This window comes from Mastacembelus armatus, chromosome 22, assembly GCF_900324485.2.
Source record: "Mastacembelus armatus chromosome 22, fMasArm1.2, whole genome shotgun sequence".
In the NCBI taxonomy this organism is placed as follows: domain Eukaryota; kingdom Metazoa; phylum Chordata; class Actinopteri; order Synbranchiformes; family Mastacembelidae; genus Mastacembelus; species Mastacembelus armatus.
Window position 1 is genome coordinate 19759726 of NC_046654.1, and position 19680 is coordinate 19779405.

A 19680-nucleotide genomic window follows, 5' to 3' on the forward strand; every position below is an offset into this window, starting at 1 on the left:
ATTCGAATATGTAAAGAGCCTAGTTTTCTTCGTATACACTCATAATAACAACAAAACCCTGTGCTTTTGTAAAATAAAGAAAGCAGATAGGGTGCGCTCTCTGTCACCTATCTTCACAGACAAATAAATAAAACAACCTGAATCTCAGCGAATACTTGCCTCAAAGACATGAGAAATATATGTATATATCATGAAGTTTGACGTTTTATGCCAATTCTCGGGGGCGGATACATAATTACCTGGCTCACCTCAGATTATGTCCATATGAACAGAGCACTCGGTGCTCATCCGGATTAAATAAAAAGTGATGATTTGTTTTCGACTTGAATTGTTTCATTTAACAGAAAACATTTCAAGCTTTCTAGACCAGATATTTCTCATGTCTTTGAGACAAGTATTGTCAAAACCCTGAGGTTTTATTTTGAAAGGACCAAAAACGCTCACAGGACCAGTACTCAGTGCAGACAGGGTTTATTAAAGAAATCAAAATACAGAACAAAAGCTCGGGTCAGAGAAGAACAAAAGGGTAGACGCCAGACAAGACAAAACACAGAACCTGGAACACGGAACTCTGGGAAACTAAACATACATCTGGCCGCACACTTACGCGGGGACAGAGACTCAGGAACACAGAACACAGGGAACTCGGAATACAATCTGGTCACTCACTCTCTCGGGGACACAGAGTCACACGGGAAACTCAGGAGATGGTCTGGTCACACACTCACGGGGACACAGACTCACACGTGAAACTCAGGAGACGGTCTGGTCACACACTCACGGGGACACAGACTCACACAGGAAACTCGGGAGAAAGACAAGGACAGAAACACAGGGCATCCAACCTGGTTCACGCACACACTGGGGGAACTCAGCAGGGGACGCTAACTGAACATGAAACTCAGAACAACCTGGGTCACGCACACACTGGAGACAACACAGGCCGACCGGACATACAACACCGACATACAGACAGACTGGGAATAATTAGACATACACAAGACACAGAGAGGGAAACTCAAAGAGACACATAAAAGGGCTACTTAACAAACGAAGCTCCAAAGAAAAAATCCAAACAAAGGAGAAAACTCTGGCAGGGTTGGAACAAAGGCTGGATAACTACTCTGACTGGAAACAACACGGACAACAACTAGGACAAACAACCTGGCACGACTGGGGGAAACAGAGGGGTATTTAACTAAGGGGAAAACAAGACACAGGTGAAAATAATCAAAATCAAAACAAGGTAAAACAAACAGACAAGGAGGATCCTGCAGAGTCTTTCAAAATAAAAGTCCAACAGAGGAAGTCCACGGCAGGATCCTGACAAGTATTTGCTGAGATTCAGGTTGTTTTATTTACGTGTCTGTGATGAGAGATGACAAAGACAGAGAAAAGACAGAGAGCGCACGCTTTCTTTATATTACAAAAGCACAGTGTTTTCTTATTATGAATGTATACAAATAAAACTAGATCCTTTACAGGTTCGAATGATATATTGCTCTTATCTGTACAATCAAAGCTGACAGCGTAATTTAAGTTTGTTTCAGTGTTATCAGGAGAAGATGCCACAAAACGCGTTGGTGCCTTCGTCGACCCCTCAGGATTAAACTCAGGTCCTGCACGGAAGTGTAGTGTTATTTACCTCTGCCAAACATTCTCTATGTTACAGGGGCTTTACTATATGAAATGGTCAAACGGCTTTCATTGAAAAAGTATGTTATATTGACAAATAATCAATATATATAATATAATCAATGAAATAAACAATCAGATATGTTCCTTACAAAACATATCTACATTTGCAGTTCAGTAGTAAAGTAACACAAGATCTACACACAATAATCACAGTTTACAGCAAACGCTGACCACAAGGCTTTTTCTTTACTTCAGTTTCTAAGTATGCATTCATTATAGTATGGGCTAAAGTTAGGTTTGTGCGTGTGCAGGGTGCTGTGGGTGTTACGTGTAAGCTGAGAGTGACACTTTGAACTGCTAGTACTGTATCAACAAGATAATCAACTTGTTGATACAATCAAGCTTGAATGGAGAATTGCTAATGCTGCTAATTCTCCACCGGGGGGCTACTTTTGAGGAACATCACTACTAATATGGGTTGGGGGTTGGGGGGGACATATTCTTCCTGCTGCACCCAGTTTTCAGTAGGTCAGTGATCACTTACCAAACCACTTACTAACACATGAGCGAGATCATGGTGTCAGTCAGTGTTGCTACACACCTATAGCCGCTGTCAGACACATGACGATGAGCAGGACCACACACCACAGAATGTCTGTATTCAGACGCTTCTCCAACTTGCTGCGTTTATACCTTGGCCCACTGTTGTTCATCATGGCTTTACTCTCATGACCTAAGTTACACAGCAAAAGAACAACAGACCTTAGTCACAAAAATAGACAATTAGACTGCAGGAAATACATCAGTAAAACTGAAGATTTAGCCAGTTTTCATACTTGGGGATCATAAAATTTCACTCAATTTAATTCAGTTTTATTTATACTGTACCAAATCACAATACAGAATTGTCACAAGGTATTTTACACATTAAGGTCAAGACCACACACAATTATAGAGAAAACCCAACAAATCCCAAGCACTTAGAGACATGGAGAAGGAAAAACAGCCTTTAACAGAATGAGGCTCAGGGTGAGCAGCAACTTTTGTGCATTTGCCCAGACAATCAGACCAAATGTTTCATGCATCAGGATTTTTGACACAGGAATAAGAGTAAACTGAACAAGAAATGTCCTTTTACAATGAGATGAAAGTACAAAACCATGCTATTAATAATTAATACATATAGTTCTTGTTGATGTGCATAATTAGGGTATCATTTCTGAAAGGGTTAAATTCAAAATAACTCAAAAAAATTAAATCAATTTAAAAAATCTAAACTGATTTCATTACCAAGAGATCTTAGAATCTGGGGTTATTTTTAATGGCTTTTTTTTTAAAGATAAATATTTTCCATTGTCAGTGATTATCATTATTATTAGTAGCATTATTATTGTTTAAATCTTTTTTTATGTGTAGTAGTCGAGAAGTAAACTTCACTGAACATGAGTTAGCTATAACAGTTGTTTTGCCCTTTAAGTTGCAGCTCACAACCTTGTATTGTTTTGTATGTCTTCTGTCCATTGGTAGTATTGTACTCGTTTGTTGCAAATGGATGTTACTACTGGCTGCACAAAAATTTCCCCTTGGGGAGCTAATAAAGTATTGATTGATTGATTGATAGACTTGGAATAGCTTTGTACTTAATGTAGAAAGAGTTAAAGAGCCTTGTGTTGAATATTTTATCTATAGAAGATTTGAGACCAGTCTAAGGTCTCTTTTTAAGAAAGGGGACCAAAGGGTGTGTTCCAACTATATAGGGTCACGCTCCTCAGCCTCCCTGGGAAGGTCTATGCCAGGGTGCTGGAGAGTATCATGGGATCATGTTCACGAGTGAGGACGGAACATGAGATAGACAGATAGATCGTTGCATTGGCAGCAGCAATGCGGTCGATGTATCGGTCCAGTGTGGTAAGGAGCAGAGCGAAAGGCGAAGCTCTCGATTTACTGGTCAATCTACATTGAGCTCTGGGTCATGACCGAAAGGACAAGATCTCAGATACAAATGGCTGAAATGAGCTTCCTTTGCAGGGTGGCCAGGCGTTCCCTTAGAGATAGGGTGAGGAGCTCAGTCACCCGGGAGGAGCTCGGAGTAGAGCCATTGCTTCTGTTCCGGATGCCTCCTGGGCGCCTCCATATGCAGGTGTTCTGTGCATGTCCAACTGGGAGGAGGCCCCGGGTAAGTGTCCAGGGAAAAGGAAGTCTGGGCATCCCTGCCACGACCTGGCCCCAGATAAGCGGAAGAAGGTGGATGGATGGAAGATTTGAGAGAGCTTCACCACCAAGAAGATCATCAATTGGACTATAAAGACATTACAAATGACTGATGAGGCATGCTATGGAACCTTTTAGACTTCGAAAAAAGGAATTAATTTCCTTCTTGCTTCCTTACCTCCTTACGTGGCAGGAGAGACCAATATATATTGCATATATAGCAGATATATTTCTATATATATTGCATATATAGCAGATATATTGCATATATAGCAGATTCTCAGTTCTCTATATGAATCCCAACAATCAATTAATTATTTTTATCTTTTTATTTATCTATCTGTACACACTATGTTTATGTTGATTTTGGCAAGCTAAACTGAATCAGGTGGCCATTGACACATTTGCTATTGTTTTCAGTGTTTTGATACAGGTGTAATTTCTTTCAAACATGAACTTATGTTGAAGCCTCTTTAGTGATATCCATTATCTATACTGGTCCATATTCACTTCCTCATTAATAAGATTTTCAGCTACACATGAAGTCAATGCAAAAATGCAAGTGGAGGTGAAAATAAGGCAGAGATATTTATGTACATCCACATTTTTATTCATTAAGGAACAAAGATAAAGAAAATGAGAAACAGTGGAGAAACACAAAAGGAGGAGGCATGGACATACATGAATAAAATGAGACACATTCATACTGTGTTCAAGTTTAAAACCCCTTTAGAGGACACCTGCAGGATTTCAAATATGTGACTGTATTCCCTAAATTGAAAACTCAGACTGCATTAAGCAGTTAAACCAAATGGTGTTAATAAGTTGTGCTCTTACCAGCATAGACAACAATGCCCACCACAGTCTCAGTGTTGCGGATGGTGCAGCTCCTAAGCAGTAGGTTGCTGTTATGGAGGCCAACACGAACCCCACTGGAGTGCTCTCTGTGGACCAGTACACACACACACACACAAAGGCTCAGTTTCACAACATATGCCACTGAAAGACAATCAAAATTGTTGTTGTTGTAGTGTTCTGGCTTGAAGCAGGTCCTACTGCACTTGTAGACAGAAATATAATTTTTCCCAGCATCACAGTCCCAGCTGTGTCAAAAATTTACACTCTATCCTTCAGACACACATTTGCCTGATGTAATCACCTGAAGCTGTCTACCAGACAAAGGCAGAAGCCAAAACAGCATGTACATTAGATTGTATTTCAATTTTGCAGACCTAATATAGATATCCCTTTTCAGTTAGTAAAGGTAATCAATCAATCAAGCTTTTATTTAAAGTGCCATTTTACAAGAATGTGTCCTAACATACAACTAACAGAAACACACATCACATATCATAATGTCACAAATACAGCAAAGTACAAAGTGAAACTACAAAACTAAAACACCTCCTTCTTCTTCTTTTCTTTTCGGCTGTTCCCTTCATACCAGGTTAACTGATGGCTATGTAAGTGCAGCAGTTAGGCCAATAACATTACCAGGCATTTGTAGCTCATTCAAAATGCTCTGGCTAGAATCCTAACGAACACCAAGAACAGATTTCTCCAGTTCTCAGATTACTACATTGGCTTCCAGTTCAATACAGAATTGAATTTAAAGCTTGGCTTACCTTCTACAAATCTGTCTGGGTCGTTATACTTCAGTAATACAAGTTTTGGAGGTGTCTCAGATATGCAGGGACTAGTGTGGTGGTGATGCCCAGAGTACAAACTCAACAGGGTGAAATGACTTTTAGCCATTATGCACCTCACTGCTAGAACCAGATCACACCGGAACTTAAACTTGCTCAAACTGTAGCCACTTTTAAAACCTATTTTTGCACTGCTTCCAACTACTATGCCACTTTAAATTTCTGCTAGACTTAGATCAAGCAAAATTTGACAATTGTTTTCAATTTTGTACTTTCCAAATTTGTACAGTATAACTTAATGCTGTGGCGCTTATTGTTCGGTGGTTACTGACACTGAAGGGAAGAAGGGCGAATTGCATGTTGAGTGCTAAAATGTGGGAACCTGATTATGGTGAACAGGTTAGGATTTCCAAGAACCACAGAAAATGCATTTACAAAATTCAATCTAAGGTAACAGCAGTATCCTATTACCCAGGTGTGTAACTGTGTCATGTGGATGAATTTCATTTAACCATAATGCACTGCCGGCATTGGATCAGACGTGATACTTCAAAAGTCTAGATTCAATTCAATTAAGAACATGAAGTCCTCTTTGAGCAGCTATGTCATTCAATCCTGTATACATACTCCTGGTTTGGAGACAGGACAGTCCCCTGTGGAAATCCCACATTACTGATCACAGTATCAGACCCTCTGTTTTGGAGCCCTGGACAAGTTTTGACATGCCCTGACATTTGTGCTTTTTTCAGTTGCTTTTAAACATATTAATGGCTAAAGTCTGATAACACTGTAATCAGCATAAACTGGGCTACAATAATATGTGAGCAGCAAGTTTATACATGATTGTGTTTTTGAGAAAATAGTGTTTATGCATGGTTAGTGAAAAACTACAATTTTTTAGTCACTGAAATAAGGCCATAAAACACATACAGAACATTGGTTCACAAGACTTTTGAGAACTGGTGTTTGCTTAACAATGATGTGAAAGGCATCTTGTTCACTCATTCGCAGAAAACAATACACTGATTTAAATTTTCTAAGACACTTTTTTGAGTTGAAAAGACATATGCAAGAAGGTGTGCCTGATCATGAATAATCATGTGATTTACCTGACAGGGAATTACTGCAATGCAATGCAGATGCAAACATTTGTCATCTGAGTCGCATTTTTCCTCTGAGGACAAAGTAAACTCTTCTTTCCTGTCCAGAACCACAAGAGGTGCTTCTCCACCCATCAATGAGGTGAGACAGGAGAAACAGTGCCGCTCCTTACTTTCATACAGATTACGTAAAAAGAGATTATTTGTTTTCAACTTTCATTTAGAAGTAGACATTTAAAGCTTTCTAGACATTTATATCTCATGTCTTTGAGACAAGTATTTGCTGAGTTTCAGGTTGTTTTATTTACGTGTCTGTGATGAGAGATGACAAAGACAGAGAGTGTACGCTTTCTTTATATTACAAAATCACAGTGTTTTCTTATTATGACTGTATACAAATAAAACTAAATCCTTTACAGATTTGAATTATATATTGCTCTTATCTGTATGATCAAAACTAATGGAGTAATTTAAGTTTGTTTCGGTGTTATCAGGAGAAGATGCCACAAAACGTGTTGGCGCATTCGTCGACCCCTGAGGGTTAAAGTCAAATCTATATCAGATGAGCCACTGAGTGTTAAGACAACAACTTGACCTCAAGAGAGAATAAGTTGACCTTGACAAGCATCTGAAAACTCACTTTAATTTACTGCTTAAGAAGGCAGAAAAGTTAACCAACTTTTGACTCAAAAAGCAAAGGCTAGCGTTTCTTAAGCCAGACATAGGTTTCCAAAATGGAAAGGCTTGTAGGCCAGATGGCTATTTCCCGTTATTCTATAAAGTGTTTTAGGATTACTTAATAGGTCCCCTTCTAAATTTTTAATGGCATTCAGCAGACAAGGGCTCTCTCCCATGCTCCTAGTATTCAGCAGAACTTGGGGATTCAATTCACCCTAAATATTAGAAGCATATTGAAGCAAAATAGGCACGGCAGGGCAAGTTTATATGTATAGCACAATTCATACACATTTTTCAATTTCAATTCAAAGTGCTTTACAAAAATAAAAGACAAGTTAAATGTACATATGCAAGAATTAAAAAATGGATAAATTTTAAATAAAATAAGAAATTTACCTAGAATTAAATTAGAAGAGAAGAGTAAGTGCAGATAAAACACTTTCAGTTGTCATATACAGAGCTAAAAAGAAAAGTTTTTAGCTTGGACTTAAACATTGTATGAGTTGAGCCTTGTCTAACATCATTAGGGAGTCTATTCCTGATTTTAGCTGCATAAAACTGAAATATTGCTTCTACATGTTTAGTCCTGCCTCTGGGCACAAGCAGAAGGCCTGTCCCTGATGTTCTTAGAGTCTGAGGTGCTTCATATAGCACCAACATGTCAGAGATGTACTGTGGTGCTGAGCCATGAAGAGATTTATACACAAGCAGTGCTGTTTTAAAGTTTATTCTCTGAGGGACAAGAAGCCAGTGCAGAGATCTGAGGACAGGAGTAATGTAGTTGTAATTCCTGGTTCTAGTCAGGACCTGGGCAGCAGCGTTCTGAATGTACTGAGAGCCCCGTGAGCAGGCTGTTAGAGTAACCTAACCTGCTGTAGATAAATGCATAGATGAGTCTCTCCAAGTCTGGTTTAGACATGATCCCTTTGATTCTGGCAATGTTTTTGAGGTGGTAAAATGCTGATGATGTAATTGATTTAATGTGGCTGTTAAAATTCAAGTCTGAATCCATGATTGCTTCTAGATTTCTAACCTGTTTTTTAGATTTTAGAGAAAGGGACTCGAGGTGACTGCTGACACTTTCTCTTTGTTTCTGTGGTGCAAAGATGATTCAGTTTTGTCGGTGGCCCCGTCAGCACCCCGTCCACCTTGAATACCACAAGACCCTTGAGCAAGGAACCAGACCCCCAACTGCTCCCCGGGTGCCGCAGCATTGCCCCGGGTGTGTGCGCATGGTGTGTGTGTGTTCACTTGCTGTGTATGTGCACTTGGGATTGGGTTAAAAAGCAGAGCACAAATTCTGAGTATGGGTCACCATACTTGGCCAGTTAAGTCACTTTCACTTCATTGAATCGACTGGTCCATATTTACCTGCTGTAAGTGATGTAAATCTGAGTGTCACCTGCATAGTTATAGCAGGACACATTATTGCTGCATATTAATTGGCCTAGAGGAAACATAAAGATTGAACAAAAAGAGTCCCAAGATGGATCCTTGGGGGCCCCACAGGTCAAGGCCATTTGGTCTGAGACGCAGCTACCAATTTCAACAAAGTACTTCCTGTTTTCAAGATAGGACTTAAGGGCAGTATCAGAGATGCCTTTCCAGTCCTCTAACCTTTCTAACAGGATCACAGCACTCAGATCCAACAGTACTAAGACAGAGATTCTGCCAGCGTCAGTGTTCAGACGAATGTCATTTGTCACCTTGATGAGTGCAGTCTCAGTGCTGTGATGGGGCCTAAAATCTGACTGAAAAAGAAAGATAGCAAGTTGTTGGTAAACAACGTTTTCAAGATAAATATTGATGTAGTTCATAAAAAAATCAAGAAGGATCTCACTAGATGGAAGGACCTACCTGTCTCATGCATTGGTAGAGTAAACTTTATTAAAATTAATGTGTTGCCACGACTCCTCTATCCTATACAGTTGCTACCATTATACATCATTATACATCACCATATGGCAAGAGAAATTGAACAGGACCTTTCAAAATTCATCTACAAAGGATGTCTGAAAACCTTACAGTTGCCTAAAGATAAAAGAGGGCTTGCACTCCCTAATATTGTGCATTACAACTAGTCCTGCCACAGCAGAGTCATTCATGAATAGATTCATTGTTATCTGAAAGGAAGAGAGGACCCGATTGAATAATGGGCATGTGCTCCCTTCACATTAGTAAGTGAACGTGCGAGCAGGAAGAAACATTTCAAATCTTCAGAAATCCTCATTGGCAATCCTTTTAAAATTTGTTGAGATATGGTTAGATATGCTACTAGAAAGCTTATGGAGCTGTGCAAAATTTTGTTAATGCATAACCAAAGAATTTAGAACAATACTGACGTGCACAATCTGTAAAGATCCAGGCCAGTTTGTATTAGGGCTGCCACCTTTAGGCAAAATGCTGAACAAGAAGAGATCTATGATATTAAATAAGCTTCTACATCTTGCCCTTAAATTGTACTGTTCAAATGGTTCAGTGAGCAGCCTCTAACTGTAGCTCAAATTTTCAGAATCTTACTAATGGAGAGGCTCAGTGCAAAGTTATGGGGCAATGATGATAACTTTACGGATTTATGGCTGCCTTTGATGGAACACTTGCCCAGAGATCTAAGTTATATTATCCAGAAAGGTAAAGGTGCACTGGAGTGGCAGAACCCTGGTTTGACAGCATTAGGGTGTGTGTATGTAGGTGTTTGTATGCATATGGCCATGTACATATACAGTATGTATGTATATGTGTATTATTATTTTCATTATGTTTTTGTATTTATTTATCTCAATTCAGACTGCTACATGTTTTGTGTTCTTCATTCTTGAAAAAGGAATTAAAATATGATTAATACAAAAAAAAAATCATCTACATTTTCTCTAAGTTCAGGGGTTTACTGACATCCTTACGCCGTACAGAAAATGGCCTACAAACCCTGTAAGACAGCAGAGCATATAAAGTGATAAGTGACAGTATTGCATTGTTTCTGTGCATTGTGTTTATTTTCTGTCTTACATTCCACCCTTTCTGAGGATGTCCTTTGCCTGTGTAGTTTAAAAGTAATGCTACTATATTTAATAACACTAATAATTAATCAAGATACTGAAGCAGCAGTGCTATATAATACTTATATAGCACTTTTCGACACTCAAGTATACTGAAAATGCCTCTCGCACTATTTGTCCATTCACCCACTCGCTCACACATTCATACATATTCACCGGTGTATGAATGTGTATGCCACCAGGGGCAACTTGGAGTTCAGTGTCTTACCCAAGGACACCAGTGGAAGTGGTCCAAAGACAACAGGGAAGCCAAGGACTAAACCACCAACCATCTGGTTCATGGTCAACCTGCTCTACCTCCTGAGCCACAGCCACTGTCAGTCTATGCTGTTCTGTATGTTTATGTCCTCTCTTATTGTAGTGAATTCCAAAAAACAAACAATTCAACAGATGTTCAACAAGGGGGAGGGTGCCCTAACATGTTGATGGTTTCCCATGTAAAAGGTGTGAATACCTTTTGACAACTGCATTTAGATTTAAATGAAAACCTCCAGCCCTTTGGGGACTACACTATACTACTGACAGTCTCTAAAAGTTACATTTCTTTACAGCAAAATCGCCAGTGATAAATAAACTCTGAGAATGTTAATTTGACACTGTCACAAAGTTACTAAGTTCAGCAGCCTCTGCCCCAAAACCTCCTATACTATCTTTACACATAATGACTAAGGTTATGTTTAGGCAGCGTGTTCCATTCAGCCTTGAAAAATCACTGATCCGACACTTAAATCCAAGCTCAATAATTAGCCCACAAAGTAACACATGAATACAGCTCATGAGCAAATAGCCTGCACATGTCCCCATGATGTGTCAGTCACTACTGACAACAGTTACTCAGACCAAGCTGTGCAGGGCTCATGTTAGGGAGTAGAGAGAATATGATCCATTCTGAGGGTGTGAGATATTAGATTAGATTGTCTGGTCATCCATTTGATACTTTTAGCGTTTCAGTCTGCGTTTAATCTTATGTTGGGTTTCACAATCTGTCTGTACTTTAAAAAGAAACATTTTGTAACTTCATTCATAAATTAAAAGACATTTTCAGTTTATTGCCTGCCCATCAAACAGCTACAATATCACACACCCCTGAACTTTCAGTGATTCTCAATAACTGTGTGTAGTACTACAGTAAAGAAATATTCAGAAAGAAAGAAATATTCTTACTACAGGTGGAATACCTGTTGTAAGACAGACAACAAACAAGTTAAACTTCATCAAACAGAGCTGTCCTCAGTGCAGGAAGGTCAGATATGGCACTTTAATGCAATATTCGTTGCCCAAGGGATATTAAAATATCCAAAATTGTACAGTATGGCCCTCCAAACAATAAGTACATATATAGACAAATGTGTTCAATCATTGTCAGATGAAAAAAACTCACATGTATCCTTTGAAGTTGCTGAGGTCATTGTTGGGGTTCTCACATTCAATACGGCTGTTAAAGCTGTCAGGGTGGATTTCTAATCCCTTGAAAACACAAACACACATTTTTATTACTCATGTAGATTTTACATTGACTTACTACATTACTTGCCTCCAGACATATCCACCACTTGGGGAGCGGGAACAATCCTGCCACTACCTGGCAAACACTTACCCTGCATTTACACGATACACAATGTAATGTGCCAAAGAATAAGTAAGCAATCCTTTGGAGTTATCTAGACGTTGAGTCATGGCAGCTGGACATCTACTTTTTTTTCCAGAAGTCAACCTCTAGATAACTTCACCTGGATGACTGAGAATCTCCACAGAGATTCCTTTGAAGGCTTCATATCCAGACTAGAGAGCCTCGTGACAGGTCAGGCCAGATTTGCCTCATATTAATCCACTTCATGTATTACCTGCAGTGAAAAGTCTGAAACCACTTGTCTCTGTTTTAGGTTGGTCTCCCCATCCAGGTTGGCAGTCTCAATGTAGCAAATCCCACGGGGGTCAGAGGAATACAGCAACAGCATGTCAGCAGGGATGATTTCATTACAGGACAAATGGATGAAATCTCCAACTCGCACATCTTTCCAGCATTGGACAGTGTAAGCTTTCTGCTTGCTATGGAACAAAATGAATAGACAAATGAAAAGACAATCGATTAAAAATATGTTACGTAATTATGTTGTAAAAGCAATCAGGACCTGAGGAATTATGTTGAGGGAACGACTGAATAACATGTTAAAATGATCAAATATTAAGGTGATATCTTTACATAATTTTTAAAACTACCAGCTCTGTTTTGTGTTGTCCACATTAACATGAATTTTGTTTTAAAAGGCTGCCAGAAACATCTTTCCCATCTTTTCCTCTTCCTTACAAAAGTACAATTTTACATTCGTTTTTTTACTGTATTCCATTTGAAGGGCTGTAACTGTGTGCCAGTCACTATCCACTAATAAATGTCTTTGGAATGTGTTTCGGTGAAAAAAAAAAAATTGCTGGCTGGATTACTGGAAATGTAAGGAAATGTTACAGAAAATACCAAATTTCTTTCAAAACATGTTTTTAGTTGCAAATTAGTAGGCAGAGTGAAGCTGCACTTCAGAGTAGCAGAAAATAGAAAATACTCATGAGGTGAGATTGAGGTGAGACCCTTGAGCAAGGCACTGGACCCCCAACTGTATTGCTGCCCACTGTTCTGTGTTTGTACTTTGGGTGGAAATAGAATTTCCCCATTGTGGGACTAGTAAGGGGATTATGCAGAATGGACAAAGTCTTATGAACTAACAATACCCAAAGGATGCTTCTGATATAAATTACATAGTTTTTGATTCATCAGTTGACCTCATACAAAGTGCAGTTAAGAGAACAAAGCCTAAATCTAATCAGTATTTGCAGCCCTCCCCCTTGTCCTTTAAACCAGCAGCAGTTCTCTTTGGTTTGATCTGAACACAGTTTCCCGTGCTGCTTTGCAACACCTTGGTGAATTTGCAGTTCTTCTGTAAATTCAGGCTGTTCCATCATACTGTGTCTCTGCACGTGATCTCAGACTGACTCCACACTGCCCAGATCAGGGCTCTGTAGGGGTCAGACCATCGGCTTCAGGACTCCTGGTTCTTCTTGCCTCTGAAAATAGTTCTTGCTTGTTGTCCTGAACAATGTCTGCACAGTGAACCTGGGATCTATCACCTGAGGGTGTTATGTGCTCTAAAAAACTGTGCCTAAAAACTTTGTGCAGTACTGTATATTTTATGGGTTTATAATTATTGGTGCATTAGTGTGTTCACCACTTCAATGTTGCAGCTGGAAAAGGAGGAGCTAATGTTAACTGCTTACAGGAGCCTGCGTGAATTTCCCACTTGGGATCAGGACAGGTTTGTGATTATCCTGTATTTTGTTTCATTTATTCAATTTTGTTAATCAAGAAAATTAGTGAAGCTGCATTTCAGAGTAGCAGAAAATAGAAAATGCTCAAGTAAAGTGTGGATCAATATGTCATTAGATTGAGACCAAGCTAATTTGACCATAGGGACATGTTAAAGTAAAGTGTAACTAATGTACCAACAATTTTATCCACGTGTGTAAAAGCAACCTGAAACATTATAACTAAATGTTATACAATATAATGAGATGAAAATGAATGAATGTTGAAACTGAAGAGGGTAAGAGAACAGCGATTTTCATGATTGACTGTAAATGCAAATCACACATCAAGCTATATTTAACTCACACCAGACAGGGTAAAAACAGGGCATCCTGTGAATTATAAAAAAATTATAGAGCTATAGAAAGAGAGGTGATTGAAACCTTAAACTGTGCGTACATTTTCCACCCAGACCCATGTTGAAGTCTCCAATTAGAATACAGGAAAAACAGTAAAGGATGTAAACTCACTGCATACCACAAAACCAGAAGACACCTGGCATCACATTTTCAAGCGTGTGCAATATAACTTTTCTGAGAAAAGGACAAAGGTACACATCAAACCATTTGAAGCACAGTCAAAGTAAGGCTAACTTTTGCACTAAATTAGTTTACCTGATTCAGAAGCATGGTGGCTGAGTGGTTAGCACTGTTGCCTCACAGCAAGAAGGTGGTGGATTCGCAACCTGGCCTTTCTGTGTGGAGTTTGCATGTTCTCCCTGTGCTTGCGTGGGTTTTCTCCAGGTACTCTGGTTTCCTCCCACAGTCCAAAAACATGCATGTCAGGTTGATTGGTGAATCTAAATTGCCCATAGGAGTGAATGTGAGTGTGTGAGGTTGTCTGTCTTTGTGTGTCTCTATGTGGCCCTGTGATGGACTGGTGACCTGTCCAGGGTGTACCCCTGCCTTTCACCCAAAGAGAGCTGGGATAGGCTCCAGCAGATCCCCATGACCCTGGCTTTCAGGAAAAAGTGGGTACAGAAGATGGATGGATGGATTCAGAATGCAAAATATAAAGAATGCAAATTCATGCAAGGTTAATAATTTTATTGTGATTTTACTCCGTATTTAGGAATTCACTGTGGTGTTGCCCAACTTCATGGACTGGGGGGCCTGTCGGTCAAATGATCCACCAACTAGTAACATCCATCCATCCGTTTATTCTTAATTAGTGTCACAGGGATCTGCTGGAGCCTATCCCAGCTCTCTTTGGGTGAAAGGCAGGGGTCCACCCTGGACAGGTCACCAGTCCATCACAGGGCCAAATAGAGACAAACAACCACAAACAACCACACAGACTCACACACATTCTTACAATTTAGAGTCACCAATCAACCTGACATACATGTTTTTGGACTGTGGGAGTAAACTGGACTACAAGGAGAAAACCCACACAAGCACAGGGAGAACATACAAACTCCACACAGAAAGGCCCCTGCCAGGTTATGAACTTAGGACCTTATTGCTGTGAAGCCACCGTGCTGCCCCAACTAGTAACATATGGGGCTAAAAACAAAACTGCAAAGTTTGATGATATAATAGCTTGGAAGAATGCACACTGTTAAAAGCAGAGGTGAAATCAATAAGCAACATCCTGATGTAGGTGTTGCAAGTGTCCAGGTGAATCAAAGCACAGTGCAGTACGATGGAGAGAGAATTCTTAACCGATTTGTTTGGCATTGAAGGACTCTGGTGAGTGCATTAGTGTTCAACAGATGTAAGGGCTGTTCATCTGGAGAGAGCATAGTTCTGATAATTTGATGTTATGCTGGCCAAGTTGGGTGTAGAAACTGTAAAGTTGATTAGCCAGACTGGCACTGGTGGTGTTGTGGCTGTGCATTTTGATTTGTAGTTTGGACTTGCTTGATTTCCCAGCCACCACAAGGGTCCTCTCTAGAGGTGTGCAAAGCTTCTGTATTCAAAGCTGTAATTGCTCCCAAAGAGCTTCTACAACATTTTTAATAAATATGTTAAATATTAAAATATTCTAGAATTTGTGCCTGATCAGATGGCAGCAAAGTCTATATTTTTGACAACTTCTGTTGATTTCACTTAATTGCTTATGGATATTACTGTCGGAGAAGAATCTACACCAGCGATGACCTTCTTTTACTACAATGGAGCAAATCTGGAGTATATCACCCTGTTCCAGCTGAGCTGAAGAGGTCTGTCCATGGATGCCAAGCTGGTGATAAACTAAAGGCTAGGACAGGGGTGAGCAATCCATGTTCCTCGAGGGCCACTGCCCTGCTTGTTTTCCAACTATCCCTGCACTACCTACTGCTGATTACCTGGATCAGGTGTATTCAGCCAATCACAAGCTGGAACATACCATTCGCTTAAGACACTAAAAATGGAAAAACAAGTGGTTGCTGTTGCCGGTTTTTTAAAAATGTTTTTGATTGGGGTCGGATGTAGTGCTCATGACTTTTCCAGCGACGTCACTCCCTGTCTAATAGGTGGCCCGCAGTCTGTTGACATCACATTTTAGTATTGGGTTAGCTCGCTTGGAACCTCAGCTGAGGAAGTACTATGATTATGTCAGTACTGTCCAGCTTTCAGCTAACATAGGTCTTGAGTTTCTCTGATCCAATGGCCAAAAACAAAGCAGACCCATGATGTTATTTTAACTGTACCGTCATTCTATTTACTGTAACGTCATAGCGCTACTAAGTTATATACTGTATGTCATAAAATGATGTGTTTTGTATGACTGATTCTTTCTTTTCTAATGCTAATACAGGTACACTGTAGCCTTCCAGCTCTGTCCCCCTTCCATTACACACACCATAACCAGGAAACTCAGCAGGCAAAATCCACATCAGGCAGAAAAACAAGAGACACGACTGACCCTTGGAGGTTCCATACCAGTTTTTCTCAGACTGATGAAGCCACTTGGATGAGTGGTGAAACGTTTCGACCTAAAAATTGAACGTCCAGTTGCCATGACTCAACCTCTAGATAACGTCCCCTGGACAACTGAGAATCTTCACAGACATACTACAGTTAAGGAAAAGATTTTTGCATTTGTCGGAAAAAAAAAAACAACAGGAACAGATAGAGATTCATTTCATAATACCAAAACAGTTTGTAGGAAAACTGCATGCTTGCAAAGCAGAGGATGATAGCAGTTTGGCACAGGACTTCAGTATTGGACATAACAGAGAATAATGATAGCCAGATATTTCACTTTATGATGGAGATGATCCTGAAACAGGTCAATGGTACTGTTGCAGTGACATTATCTAAATAGTGGTGTTTATGATGACATGACGTGATCTCCTTTCCAAATGGTCGGCTAACCAGACATTTTGTATAGTCTCGTTAGCAGACTATACAAAATGTACATAATTCAAACATAAAAAAGTTTCTTTTGCTGACAGTTAATTTTCTGTGATTATTGGTGACACAACTGGAACCAAGCAACAGTGGGTGGACAGTGGGCCTGGCTCTCAGATGAAATTGCCTTGCTAGTTGGGCCAGCCATTGTTTAACCTCAGCAAAGTGAAGTCACCAAATACCTGATCTGTGCCTGGGTGAGGATAAGTTTTAGAGATGCCTTGTGCCAAGGTCAGAGTGGTGACATTTTCTGACTAGCAGAGGTCAAGTTAAAGATACTTCAGGTAAAAGTAAGTGTGTGCTCTGTATCTGTCATGACACCCAGCAGGTTAATGATGGCACAGCCTGACACCCACCACAGATCCTATTGAAAGGTCAACATTTAACATAAATTCTGGAATTACTGGAATGATCACCTAACTTGCGGTACATTTTACTATGCTTGTAACATTGTTTTAATTTTTGCCAATGAAATGTAGTTTGGGTAGAAATCCAATCACCCTAAACATTGGTAAAATGTATATAGGCTCAGTTTAGATTCAACTACACCAAAATCTCAATGATCTAATGATAATGCCACTCATTTCTGCAAGAGAAGACACGCACCTCTATTCAAGAAACCAATACATTATCTAATTCAGAACAAATTATTTTTTTTGGCAGCATGTGCAATCGCCTGTCCAGCGGCCATACCATCCTGCAAGTGCCTGATCCCGTCCAATCATGGAAGCTAGCCAGAGCCAGGCCTGGGTAGTACTTGCATGGGAGACCACCTTAGAAGACCAGGGGCCACTGAACTAAGTTTGCACAAGCCAGTGCAGTCTTAGGGTTGGTCCCAAGACCAAGTAAATGAGAGGGTTACGCTAGGAAGGGCATCTGGCATAAAACTTGTGCCAAATCAATCATGTGGATCAATCAATCCACTGTAGTGACCCATAATGAGAGCAGCCAAAGGGGGAAAAAAAAGTGCAATCACCTGTCTGCTACACAGTACATAAACACTAACAAAAACTTCTCTCAAAGCATCTTTGGTTTAACGGTTTTTCATTTTAAAGTTTAGTTTAGTTTAGTTAGTTTTCAACTAAAACTTACATATGATATCTTAGCATGCAACATGTGTCCATGTCAGTGTAATCCAGTGTAATTTCTTTTTTAATAAATTTGCAAAAATTTCTACATTTCTGTTTTTTTTCTGTCAAGATGGGGTGCTGAGTGTACATCAATGAGAAATAAAATGAACTTTTTTGATTTTGGCAAATGGCTGCAATGACACAAAGAGTGAAAAAATTAAAGGGGTCTGAATACTTTCCGTACCCACTGTACCTCCACTAGTGAATCCAATTATAAGCTCTGAGTCTACCTTCGCCTTAGAATAGTGACCTTAACTGAGGCAAGTGAGGCCTGCAGTTCTTTGGATGTTGTTGTGGGGCCTTTTGTGACCTCTTGGATGAGTCGTCGCTGCACTCTTGGGGTAATTTTGGTCGGCCGGCCACTCCTGGGAAGGTTCTCCACTGTTCCATGTTTTTGCCATTTGTAGATAATGGCTCTCACTGTGGTTTGATGCATTCCCAAAGCTTCAGAAATGACTTTATAACCTTTTCCAGACTGATACATCACAATTACTTTCTTTCTCATTTGTTTTTGAATTTCTTTGGATCTTGGCATGATGTCTAGTTTTTGAGGATCTTTTGGTCTACTTCATTTTGTAAAGTAGTATGTGAACAGGTGTGGCAGTAATCAGGCCTGGGTGTGGCTAGAGGAATTGAACTCAGGTGTGATAAACCACAGTTAAGTTATGTTTTAACAGGGGGGGCAAACACTTTTTCACACAGGGCCATGTAGTTTTGGATGTTGTTTTCCCTTAATAATAAAAACCTTCATTTAAAAACTGCATAAAGTGTTTACTTGTGTTATCTTTGACTAATATTTAAATTTGTTTGATCATCTGAAACGAAGTGTGACAAACATGCAAAAAATATAAGAAATCAGGAATCACACCACTGTACATAAAATCTATTCCATATGAGTTGGTTGACTGAATTATTATTGAGCATGATTTGGAAAGTTTATCATACCAGTTTAAGGCTCCAATGACTTACAAGATAGGTTTCCATATACCTAGGCACTTTCAATTAGAAAAACTAGATAGCCAAGCAGAAATTTATAAAATATTTTAGAAAGTTTAAGATTATGGATGTTCCTCACCCACAAAACACTCGTACTTCATTGTTGTTGACCTTCTTGTCAAACAAGTACCGCCTGTAGTCTTCCAGGGCATCTTTGATGGCAGTAACAGTCAGAACCACAAGCAGGGGAAGCATAGTAATTTCCTTCTGAAAGGCCTCAACCACTGGCACCCAGTTTAGTAATGCCAAGAACAGAAAGTAAAGGTTGGCAGCCCTAAAAAAGAAAGATCAGAGCAGCAAATAAGTACACAAACATATGACAGCAGCTACTGAAGTGTAGTCAGGTTTTACCAGACTAAATGTCACAGTCAGTTGCTTGGTTAAGCAGTTTGATACCGACTGAAAAATCTCCACAGCTGCTAAATTGATTGTCATGAATTGTGTGGTTTTCTGAAAATTGAAAACTAATAACCTAGCATTTTGTATCTAAATAACACACAGTGGTCTATGACATTATTACCACTTCCAGCCC

The 19680-nt window shown here is 39.6% G+C and overlaps 1 protein-coding gene across 1 annotated transcript in view; it reads right to left on the reverse strand.

Moving 5' to 3' along the window:
• Positions 1 to 19680, reverse strand: part of atp10d (ATPase phospholipid transporting 10D) — an 81420-nt gene that overhangs the window by 45772 nt on the left and 15968 nt on the right. The window contains exons 3-7 of the mRNA XM_026308073.1: positions 19228 to 19422; positions 12174 to 12378; positions 11711 to 11796; positions 4687 to 4793; positions 2240 to 2371 (exon numbers count right to left, since the gene is read on the reverse strand). Coding sequence (XP_026163858.1) covers positions 2240 to 2371; positions 4687 to 4793; positions 11711 to 11796; positions 12174 to 12378; positions 19228 to 19422 — 725 coding nt within the window. The remainder of the gene's footprint in view (positions 1 to 2239; positions 2372 to 4686; positions 4794 to 11710; positions 11797 to 12173; positions 12379 to 19227; positions 19423 to 19680) is intronic.